This window comes from Ursus maritimus, unplaced genomic scaffold (genome assembly GCF_017311325.1).
Source record: "Ursus maritimus isolate PB19 unplaced genomic scaffold, ASM1731132v1 scaffold_14, whole genome shotgun sequence".
Lineage (NCBI taxonomy): Eukaryota > Metazoa > Chordata > Mammalia > Carnivora > Ursidae > Ursus > Ursus maritimus.
Genome location: NW_024423786.1, coordinates 52,764,662 through 52,775,701, shown reverse-complemented (window position 1 = coordinate 52,775,701; position 11,040 = coordinate 52,764,662). Strand labels below are relative to the sequence as shown.

The window sequence follows — 11,040 nt, the reverse complement described above, 5'->3', positions numbered from 1 at the left end:
ACCTAGGGGCTTGGGAAGCTCTGGGGGGGAGGGGGCTCTGAGGCCGAGCCTCAGAGCCCCCTCCCCCATCCCGCCCCAGGCACTGGGAGGGGCCGCCCCTAGGCAGCCTCTTACCTCTGCTGTGGAAGCCCCAGAAATTTCCCCTTGTCCTAGTCGGGACCTCTGATCCCTCCTTTTTATGGGGGCGGTGGCATCCCTGGGGTTCTGGGTGCAGCGTGGTAACTAGATTCCTTCCCCCACAACTCTGGAATTTCTTTCGGAGGCGCAGTGGAGTCAGTGGGGGAAACTGAGTCACATATGGGGGGGACCCCGGGAAGCATGGCGACCCGGGGAACATGGTGCCTGTCCCCTGGACATTCTGGGGCCCCCCAAACTGCGGCGAACCCTGCCCCTCTGGTCCTGACTCACGCCGGGCCGGCCGGATTTTCCGGAATCTTGGGAGGGGGGATTAGGGGAGCCGGGGCAGGGGGGAGTGGCTCTGACCCATTCCACACCCCTCTTGGCGGTCTGGAGACCGGGACCCTGTAGTCCGGCTGGGGCCCCGCCCCTGTTCCTTGGCCCTTCCCGGGAAGGGGAGGGGGTTCCCGCCGGTTTCCTGCCTCCCCCCGCACCGCGCCGGGGCGGGGCCGGGAAGCCACACCTTCTAGCTCAGAGCCTTGAGGCTTCTCCCGCGCCTGGTCCTTCGGCCGTGGGGTCCCGATGTCGTGATCCCGAATCCTCCACCCGCTTCCAGGATCAGTTTGAGGTGCTCGAGCGGCACACGCAGTGGGGGCTGGACCTGTTGGACAGATATGTGAAGTTCGTGAAAGAGCGGACCGAGGTGGAGCAGGCTTACGCAAAACAGCTGAGGTGAGACCCTCGGGTGGACCACCTGGGGCTTCGGGAAGCGTTGGCCGGCCGGGGGCTCAGTCTTTCTGCGTCTCTCCGTTAGGAGCCTGGTGAAAAAATACCTGCCCAAGAGACCTGCCAAAGATGACCCAGAATCCAAGTAAGGATGGAGAGGGATTGCCAGGCTAGATTTGGGGGGCCCCCGGGGTGTCGGTCTCACTTCCTCTCCCTCAGCTAGGCTACCCAAGCAAGCCCCTCACCTCTTGCTTCAGTTCCCACCTAGAGAGATGAGCATGGATGCATGATCCCGATCACCTGTGCTGGAATCCCAAATCCACTCTTCCAGCCCCATGACTCTGGGCAATTGACTTGAGTTTTCCATTTGCCTCTCCTATTAAGTGAGTGAGGCTCAAGCAGTTACCAAACAAGTGACTCTGGGAAGTTGAGTTATGTTTTATGCCTGTTTTCCTCACCTGTGAAACGGGATGATGGTGATGGCCTTGTAGGGCTCGTGCGAAGCATAACTGAGATAGTGCGGTGAAGCATTGTCTAGCCCGTAGTAAGTGTCATGGGAGCATTTCGCTTCATTCCACGTCCCCAGTTCCAGAATCCAAAAAGCTCTAGAAATCAAAAGATTGTTTTGGTAGCTTGTTTGGCAGCAACCTTTGACCCGACCTGACTTAATGTTCATCCCATCCTTGGTTTTTATCCCACTTTATGTGAATATTAATACCCCTCGCTGCAAAAACATTCATGGTGTTTGATTACAGGATGTTGCCCCTGAACCCACTGGGGTGATGCATAAAAGATGGTACAAGCATTCTCTCCCCTTTCTAAACCTGAAAAACTCTGAGTTCCGAAATGCATCCCACTGAAGGGTTTGGGGTAAGGGATATGGACCAGAATTTATGGTTGCTTCCAGGAGGAATGTGTTGGGGTTTTCCCTTTCCCGTACGGGGTTTTCCCTTTCCCATACAGAGGTGGGTTCTGGGGCATCTGGCTCCTAGTATCTGACCTTGGCTCGCTACCCCTGCCCATCTTGCCCCAGGTTCAGCCAGCAGCAGTCCTTCGTGCAGATTCTCCAGGAGGTGAATGACTTTGCGGGCCAGCGGGAGCTGGTGGCCGAGAACCTCAGCGTCCATGTGTGTCTCGAGCTGGCCAAGTACTCGCAGGAGATGAAACAGGAGAGAAAGATGGTGAGTGGTCCCCTCTTCTGGGTCTTCTGAGGACCACCACCTCAACCCAGGTGAGCCTAACCATTTCTGTTTGCACAGCACTTCCAGGAAGGCCGTCGGGCTCAGCAGCAGCTGGAAAGTGGCTTCAAACAGCTGGAGAATGTGAGTTTGTGGGCATGGAGAAGGGTGGCTCTGGCCCCGAGGAGCAGGCTGAGGGTTGCTGATCCGTGGAGCTACCCGTGTTGTCTGGCCTGGAGCCCCTCTCTCCCATGGGTTTCCAGCATGCCTGTTCCCCCCCCCATTTGTGGGGTGATGTCCCCCCAGTCCCTGAAAACTTACTTTCTCACCCACTACCCTCCTTCTGGTTCTGTCCCCGATAGAGTAAGCGTAAGTTTGAGCGGGACTGCCGGGAAGCCGAAAAGGCAGCCCAGACCGCTGAGCGACTCGATCAGGATATCAATGCCACCAAGGCGGACGTGGAGAAGGTACCTGTGGGGTCTGGGACGGGCTTGGAGGTCTGACGGGGATGGAGCCAGAACCGGGCAGCGACCCCTGCCTCGATATTCCTCAGGCCAAGCAACAAGCCCACCTTCGGAGTCACATGGCAGAAGAAAGCAAAAATGAGTACGCAGCCCAACTACAGCGCTTCAACCGAGACCAGTCCCATTTCTATTTTTCCCAGATGCCCCAGATATTTGATGTGAGTGTTCCAAGCCCCCAGCCCGCCCTCCTGAAAGACCCACAAAGTTAACTGACTCTTACACATTAACCTTAGCGGCAATGTCCCGATCTCTAAATCGAAAGGGAATTAGAAACGACAGTGAGCTCTGTCTTTACTCAAACTGTTTTTTTCTGCCAGGGGTGTCTTTGCTTCAAAAAACTCCTATTCATTCTTCTAAGCCCCAGCTCTAACAACCCCTCTGAAAGGCCTCGAATTTCCCTTCTTCTGCTTCAGCCTCTTCACTCCACTCCGTCCTGGGATAGGCAGTATTTATGCTGGGTCTGCTCTCTGTTCAAAGTCCTGGCTTCACTGTCACCTCCTTTGAGAAGCCTTTCCTGACTCCCTAGGCAAGGCGGGAGCTTCCTCAAACTCCCCTCTCAAACCTCTCCTGTCCCGTGTCTCTCCTCTGGCCACCCTGGGCTGGAAGTCTCTGTTCGATTTTGTGTTTTCCCCACCAGACCGGGCTCGGGGCTGGGGCCAGTGTGGAGCCCCATCATTTTGCGGACTGAATCACTGCTCCTGGTCCCATTTGCGCCCCTGTCTTTGTCTCTGCAGAAGCTGCAGGACATGGATGAACGGAGGGCCACCCACCTGGGGGCCGGGTATGGGCTCCTGTCGGAGGCCGAGCTGCAGGTGGTGCCTATCATTGCCAAGTGTCTGGAGGGCATGAAGGTGGCTGCAGATGCCGTAGACGCCAAGAATGTGCGTGTGGGGTCCTGGGTGAATTGGCTGACAGGTGGGCAGTAGGAGGACCCCAGACCCTAACTGCTCCCTGCCCCCCCTTGCAGGACTCCCAGGTCCTAATCGAGCTGCACAAGTCAGGCTTTGCCCGCCCTGGTGACGTGGAATTCGAAGACTTCAGCCAGCCCATGAACCGTGCTCCCTCAGACAGCAGCCTGGGCACCCCCTCCGATGGACGGCCTGAGCTCCGCGGCTCGGGCCGTAGCCGTGCCAAGCGCTGGCCCTTCGGCAAGAAGAACAAGGTGGGGGCCGGGGCCCTTGGGAGGGGGAGTGTGAGTGGGGACAGGGGGGGCCCCCACTGACTCAGCCCCAGCCGCCGGGACGCTGAGTCCCAGGCAGGAATTTTCCTCTTGGCTGCTGGCCCGGGCTGGAGGGAAGGGAGGCGGCCCAGCTATTGGCCTGGGAGTCCCCCAAGGCTGACGGGGCTGCAGGGAGGGGGCCTGTGGCGTCTGTCTGCTGCTTCTCGGGATGCTGGGAGAAGACCTGCTTCTGGGATTCAGGGCTGGATGAGGGCTTGACATACTCACCGTAAGACTCCCCTGGAGTCTGTCTCTATCCTGCCAATGGGTCCTTGGGCCCCCGACCCTCAGGCTGTTTTTTCTTGGGATTTTTGACTTGTAATGTCAAGCACATACCTGGACACCCCTGTTTTATACCTTAGACCCCCCCTCAAGTTTATATCTCATGACCCCTGTTACATACTTTTGATCTCTCTTGACATATAATTTGATACGTCTCTTCAGTTTGTACACAAGACCCCCCCAGCTTCAACCCCACCTGTAACCCTTCTGATACTACGTGCCTTCTGCCTTCCTCTCAGCTTGCCTCTGACCTCTGTGGCCAATACCTGTCTGAGACCTTGAGTCCCTGAATGCATTTCCCTGTACCTTCTAGACTGTGAGCCCAGAAAGCTAGGTGGACAGAACCCTGGGCCTCCCTGCCTGCCACCCCCCCCCAGGCCCCATGCTAGGTACTGGATATAGAATTCAAGGGAGGGGTCACAAACGGGGGGGGGGGGGTAGGAAGGGGTCTGGCCTTCCGGCTCACAGTCTAATGCCCTCCCCACCACCTCCCAGATTTTTGTGTTGCTCTTTGCATGCGTTTTCTGTGTGTGATTGTGCATCTTGAGTTGTGGTTTTCTTACCGTTTTTTTTCTTTTCTTTTCTCCATTTTGTTTTTTCTTTTTTCTTTATTACATCCGTCCGTCCATCCATCCTCGTTCTCTACATCCTCCCACCCCTCCTGACCCACCCCCTCCCCTGCCCCCGCCGGTAGCCACGCCCTCCACTCCTCTCCCCCATGGGGGGTCCCCTGCCCTCGGCATTGCCTAACGGACCCCCATCCCCCCGCTCCGGCCTCGACCCCTTGGCCATACTGAGTGAGATCAGTAAGTCGGTCAAACCGCGGCTAGCATCCTTCCGCAGCCTTCGAGGCAGCCGTGGGGTAAGTGAGGCCTCCGGGGGAGGAGGGGGCGGCCCCAGCCCGCCCAGCGGCTGGGTGGCGGGACCCTGGGCTCGCTTCCTGCCGCTGGCTGGGCCCCCTCCTCCAGTTGCCAGACCCGGACCTGCTTTGCTCTGTGCATGGCCTTGCCCCTCAAGAATCTTGGGTGGGGAGGAAGGTGGACTTGGTATGTCTTAGCAGTGTCTTAGAGCCTGGAAGCCGAGAATCCCTGGTCCCAAACTCAGTCTTCTTCCCACCTTGCAGACCGTGGTGACCGAGGATTTCAGCCACTTGCCCCCAGAGCAGCAGAGAAAACGACTTCAGCAGCAGCTGGAAGAACGGAATCGTGAACTACAGAAGGAGGTCGACCAGAGGTAAGATTGGGGGCAGGCAGGCAGGGAATAAAATAAAAGAATAGATGAGCTATACTGAAATGGTACTCTGAGCTCTCCCCAACAAGCCTCAGGCCCCGGTGGTTTTATAGGTGATTCCTACCACACTTATATGGAAACAGCCACTTCCCCCTCTGACACAAGTCATTGCAGCAAACAGAGAAAGAGTGAAAGCTGCCAGCTTATGTAGGAGGCTGGTGGAATCACTTCCCATATCAGTTAGCGAGAATTCAAGATACTCAAATTCTGGGCTGGCTCCTTTTACTTCACTTAGGATCTTAGATGCAGAATTCTAGCCAGACAAATCCAATGATGTATTTTAAAAATAATGTTTCATGTGATGGGGATAGTCGCACAACAGTGTGGATATACTTAATGCCATGGAACCGTACACCTAGATATGGTTCAAGTGGGAATTTTTGCATTATGTGTATTTTACCATAATAAGAACATAGTTTTTTCTTAAATCCAAGTCACCATCAATTGGGTGTTATCCCAGTAACGCAAAGATGGTTCAATATAAAAACATCTATTAATCTCATTTACTACAATAATTGGCTATAAAAAAATAATGCACAGAACATGGTTATCTGTTTAATAACTCAAACACTTAAAATACTAACAATAAAAGAATCTGCCAGATTAAAAAAAGAAAATCTGTACTCACTTCTTCCAAGCAACAAGATCCTCTTCCCAGTCCTCTTCAGAGATAGGAATGACGTTTCCCTTTTGTGGACAGGCAGCCAAATTCTGTTTTGCCATTTGCATAAAACCTCTTGTACAAAACTTTTATCGTACGCAGCTTTTATTGGTGTAAAGTTCCATTGGGAACCTTGTAGTTCCTGAGTCTTTATTTTTATTTATTTATTTATTTTAAAGATTTATTTGTCTGAGAGAGAGAGAGCACAGACGGTCCAGAGGGGCAGAGGGAAAGGGAGAAGCAGACCCCCTGCTGAGGGGGGAGGCCGACATGGGGCTCGATCCCAGGACCCCGGGATCACGACCTGAGCAGAAGGCAGACGCCTAACCGACTGAGCTACCCAGGTGCCCCCTGAGTCTTCACGATAAGGGTGAAGGGAGCATGCTTTGGCGTCAGGACAGGCTGGCCTTGAATTCCAGCTTTTCGACCTCTCTGCTTGTTTCCTATCTGTGGCGTGGATGTGGTGTTAGGACTGGAAAGAAGTTGAACCCAGGTTTGACATACTCCAAGGTCGATGCTTGTGACTATTGACTGCCTATATGTATAGTCTTGGAGGAAATAGGGACTGGGACTAATGATGATAATACCGAGCATTTATAGAGTGTTCACTGTATGCCGTACACTATTTCAGATCCTTTACATAGATTCACTGGCATCCCCAAGTTCTCCTGAGACTGTGAGCCGGGGCAGAGTCCTGCTTGTCTTGTTTAGGGCTGTATTTCTGATGGCGGGAACAGCGCCTGGTATGTAGCAGATAGTCAGTATGCATCTGAATATATAAAGGCACCATTCTCATCTTTGCAGCCACTCACATGAGATGTGTGCATCATTATCCCCATTTCCCAGATTTGCATACTGAGACAGAGGTCCAATAACTTCACCCAGACTCACAGAGGAAATGCCCAGACCGGTATTTGAACCCAGGCAGTGAAGCACTAGCATTTTGAAATTTAACCACTGTTTTATCTTGCTGTTGGCTCCTTGAAGCCAAGCATTTTTTTTTTTTTTTTTTTTTGCTTGTTAAGTCCTATGGGACTGTTCTTTCTGATCTGTATGTCTGTGTCATCCTAGAGAAGCCCTGAAGAAAATGAAGGATGTGTATGAGAAGACACCCCAGATGGGGGACCCTGCCAGCTTGGAGCCCCGGATCACGGAAACCCTGAACAACATTGAACGGCTGAAATTGGAAGTGCAGAAGTATGAGGTCAGGGAAGACCCTGGGGAGGGGTGGGGGCCAGCGGGCCTAGCTGAGTCACTTCCTGGGGGGGGGGGGCGGGGACAGGGAGGTGTTGGGTCGGGGTGGTGCTCCAGCTGTTTCTCATCACAGCCTTGGGTGTGCATGGGTGATCTCAGGAAACTTCCAGGCCCAGAACGGGCTGACCCCGGAGCCCTGCCCTGGAATTGACTGTGTGACTCCCTCCTCTCAGGCTTGGCTGGCAGAAGCCGAGAGCCGGGTCCTGAGCAACAGAGGGGACAGCCTGGGCCGCCACACCCGGCCTCCGGATCCCCCAGCCAGTGCCCCACCAGACAGCAGCAGCAGCAACAACAGTGGGTCACAGGATAACAAGGAGAGGTGAGTGTGGAGGCCAGAGTGGGTCTGTCCGCATGACCTGGGAGGCCTGTCCTGACCTGCTTTGCTCTCCCCAACCAGCTCTGAAGAGCCCCTCTCCGAGGAGGGTCAGGATGCCCCCATCTACACGGAGTTCGATGAGGACTTTGAGGAGGAGCTGGTGTCCCCCATAGGTCACTGTGTGGCCATCTACCACTTCGAAGGTGAGGACAGCTTGTGTCCCCATCAGCTGCTTAGGGGATGGGCGGTCTTTCTGGCTAGGTTGTGTTTACCCTCACCTGAAGCAGATCTGAGCCCACTGCCCCTCCCACGACAGGGTCCAGCGAAGGCACCATCTCCATGGCCGAGGGTGAAGACCTCAGTCTCATGGAGGAGGACAAAGGCGACGGCTGGACCCGGGTCAGGCGGAAACAGGGAGGTGAGGGCTATGTGCCCACCTCCTACCTCCGTGTCACGCTCAACTGAACCCTGCCGCAGGCTGGAAGAAGGGGGCTGTTGGCTGCTGCTTCTGGGCCACGGGGGGCCCCAGGACCTACGCACTTTATTTCTGCCCCCGTGGCTTCAGCTGAGACCTGTGTAACCTGCTGCCCCCCATCCCCCTCCTCATCCCAAACGGACCCGCTGTGCCTTCCACCATTGATGTACATACTCGTGTTTCAAGTCTTTTCTTCCTGACGCTGGGCTAGGGCCATTTTGTTTTATATAAAAAATTCTATAAAGCTTTTGGAGTCTCTGCCTTATTAGAAGATGTATATACCGGGGCCGGCTATGCAAATGCAACCCTCCTTCCTGGCCACAGAGGGAATGAAGAAGGGGAGATTAACTTGGGCACACCTTGGACAAAAGTTCCCTGGAGTTGGGTGCTTGTCTGTGACTTCAGTATAGGAAGAAAAGCGCCAAACATCCTTTCTGTGTTTACTACGGCTTTACTGAGAAAAGGTAGTGTTGAGCACCTACTGTGTACCAGGCATTCTCCATCCATGATATTTGAACACTGAGCTTTAATCCCTCATGATAACCCTTAGAAAGTACACAGCCTCGCTTTTACGTTGAAGGCAGGCACAGAGAGGTTGAGTCATTTGCTAGAAGTCACACAGCTCTTAAAAAGCATCCGACCTCTGGCTTCTGGGTAAGAGACCTGCAAATTCTTTTACCATTAAAAGCCTCATGGTCTCCATTTGTAAGATATGCGGGTGGGAGTGGAAGGTGGGATAGGGCCTCCAGACATGGGGATTTTCTAGTGTGGGGGAGGAGGCTGTTCCTCACCCTAGGATTCATGTATATTTTTAGGGAGCAGTATGGGTTTTTGCAAATCTCCCCTGCCCAATCTGTGAGGCAGAATCGGGGTTCCCACTGCGTTTGGCTATGTGAACAGCTTGGGGCAGCTTCTTGGTGTCCGCCAGGGTTTCCCAAAGCCTGGGTGTCCCAGTGTGAAGAAGGGGGTCTGTGCTTTCAAACATCAGGCTCCAGGTGCTGCGAAAGGACACTGAGGACGCGCTGGAACTTCTCAAGACGTGCGGCTTGTGGTGCCCCCACACCTCGGCTTCCCCAGAGGAGCCTCTGCACGAAGCCTGTGGTCAGGGCCTCCCTCAGCTGCGGGTTTGGCCGGAATCCTGGGGGCGGGGCCAGGCGGGTTGGGGGCGGGGCCCAGGCTCCTGCCTCGCCCCACCCTGCACCTGCCTTCTCCGCGCAGAACTTTGTCCCAGCAGGGACTGTGGAGGGACTCTGCCCAGAAGCTCTGCATCCCTGAGAGACCCGGAGGGGGCTCTCTGGGTCTCCGCAGGACTGGGGGTGGGGTGGCTAAGGAGCTCGGTGGAAGCATGCTGTGCCAGGGTGCATGGGGGCAGTTTGTTCCAGTGCGTGATGCTGGGGGAACCCCTTAGGGGCTGTGCCTGGGGATGGAGTCACTTGGGGGGCAAGATTTGGAGTCTGGGCCGCCCAGTGCGACACATTTTGGGGGAGGATGAGCCATGTTGGAGAGAGAGGAGTGCTTAGGTCACCAGCGAAAGCGGAATAAATCAGGTCGGGGATTCTGGAGGCTGGGCTGTCCCAGGAGGGGAGGAAGGTTTGGCTCTGAACGCAACGGGGGCGCTGTTCTACCAGGTGAAGGACTGACTCATTTTGGAGAGAGCTAGGCATTGTTGGAGGGATCGAGATCCTCTGGGAGCAGGGCCGGTTCAGGTGGGAGCGGGGGTTGGGGGGATGGGGGCGGGGAGTGCGACTCTGTGGACGTGGCTCTGGGGCCGGGGGCCAACCCTTTTGGGGGAGGAGAGCACTATTCCTGTCAACACTGTTGGCTCCGACTCGGACTTGGGGTGAGAACTCCCCGGGGGCCGGGCCGTCCCACTTTGGGTGGGACTCTGGGAGGCGTGGCGGGAGGCTCCGGTCCCTGGCCTGGTGGGTTTTTGGGTACCCGGTTAGAACACGCGGGGTGCTCGGGAAGTCGGGACCGTCTGGCAGCCGGAAGCAGAGCGAGCACTCACCTCGTAGGCGCCGGGTCGCCGCCTCACGGAACTTGGGCGCGTCTCGGGCCATCTGACGCGCCCGGTGCAGGGTGCGCAGCAGACGCTCGCAGCTCTCGTCCAGCGGCCCCGGGAGTTCCTCACCCTCCAGCAGGCGCACCGCGGGCACCACGTGCGGCAGCGCCACCTCGCCCGGCTCGCAGGGTCCTGTGCGGGGAAGGGCTCTCAGCTAGGCTTGGGGCAGAAGGGGGGTCTAGTGTGAAGAAGGCTGGAGACCGGGTCGAGGCGGACCCTAGGAGTAGAAGCCCAGAAACGCTGGTTGCAGCCTAGCACAGAGCTGGACTGGGTCAGGGGCGAGGCCCAGGGCGGGGGCGGAGCCTAGCACAGAAACAGGGGCGGGGCCAAGGGTTTGGGTCCCGGGACAGAGCCGGACGCGAAGGGCGGGGCCTAGAGCGAAGAGGGTGGAGCCTATGGTGAACGGACGGACATGCCGGGCCTGGGGCTGGATTAGGATCTGGTTAGAGTTGGTGTGGAGCGCCCAGTGATGCCACTCACCCGCGCCCTCATCCAGTGCCCGCATCAGCGGCTTCAGCTCCTGCTCGAAGGCTAGCGCAGCCTCTGTGTGGCTCCTTCGGAGCTGGCGCCACGTGCGTTCCAGCCGGGACACCTGGGGGAGGAGCCCTGAACGTGCTTCCTCTTCCCTCTTCCCCCTTGCCCATCACCTGCACTCAGGCTTCCTCCTCATTTCTGCTCCCCACGTACCTGGGGCATGAGCAGGGCGCCCATGACCGCGGCCAGTCCAGGCAGGTCCCCTGCCGCCCCCGGCCGCAGCGCCAGTGCCAGCTCCACCAGGCCCCTCAATGTGGCTGCGCGCTCCTCCAGCGGCCCCGCGCAGCCCAGCACGGCCAGCGCTCCCGCCAGCGCCAGCGCCTCGTGTCTGTGGAGGCCAAGAGCAAGGGTCTGGGGGCAGTGGGAGGTTTGTAACTCGGAGGTGAGGGGCGTGGGGGGGGG

The 11,040-nt window shown here is 56.6% G+C and overlaps 2 protein-coding genes across 5 annotated transcripts in view; one reads left to right on the top strand and one right to left on the bottom strand.

Annotated features, from left to right (window-relative positions):
• The window catches only part of TRIP10 (thyroid hormone receptor interactor 10), a 10,493-nt gene extending 2,203 nt beyond the window's left edge, over positions 1–8,290 (top strand). The window contains exons 4-15 of one of the 3 annotated variants that reach the window (XM_040629471.1): positions 1,877–2,024; positions 2,103–2,165; positions 2,384–2,488; positions 2,575–2,703; positions 3,280–3,426; positions 3,513–3,707; positions 4,741–4,908; positions 5,170–5,279; positions 7,069–7,201; positions 7,425–7,570; positions 7,649–7,770; positions 7,884–8,290. In XM_040629471.1, the coding sequence (XP_040485405.1) occupies positions 1,877–2,024; positions 2,103–2,165; positions 2,384–2,488; positions 2,575–2,703; positions 3,280–3,426; positions 3,513–3,707; positions 4,741–4,908; positions 5,170–5,279; positions 7,069–7,201; positions 7,425–7,570; positions 7,649–7,770; positions 7,884–8,032 (1,615 nt within the window). In that variant the 3' untranslated portion in view covers positions 8,033–8,290. Of the gene's footprint in view, positions 1–1,876; positions 2,025–2,102; positions 2,166–2,383; positions 2,489–2,574; positions 2,704–3,279; positions 3,427–3,512; positions 3,708–4,740; positions 4,909–5,169; positions 5,280–7,068; positions 7,202–7,424; positions 7,571–7,648; positions 7,771–7,854 lie in introns of all 3 variants that reach the window. The other 2 variants (XM_040629473.1, XM_040629472.1) reach the window with 2 other exon arrangements.
• A 188-nt stretch (positions 8,291–8,478) lies between these two features.
• SH2D3A (SH2 domain containing 3A) overlaps positions 8,479–11,040 on the bottom strand; it is a 10,302-nt gene continuing 7,740 nt past the window's right edge. For both annotated transcript variants that reach the window (XM_040629469.1, XM_040629470.1), the window contains 4 exons: positions 10,792–10,966; positions 10,585–10,696; positions 10,051–10,236; positions 8,479–9,180 (listed from right to left, as the gene is read on the bottom strand). In XM_040629469.1, the coding sequence (XP_040485403.1) occupies positions 9,020–9,180; positions 10,051–10,236; positions 10,585–10,696; positions 10,792–10,966 (634 nt within the window). In that variant the 3' untranslated portion in view covers positions 8,479–9,019. The remainder of the gene's footprint in view (positions 9,181–10,050; positions 10,237–10,584; positions 10,697–10,791; positions 10,967–11,040) is intronic.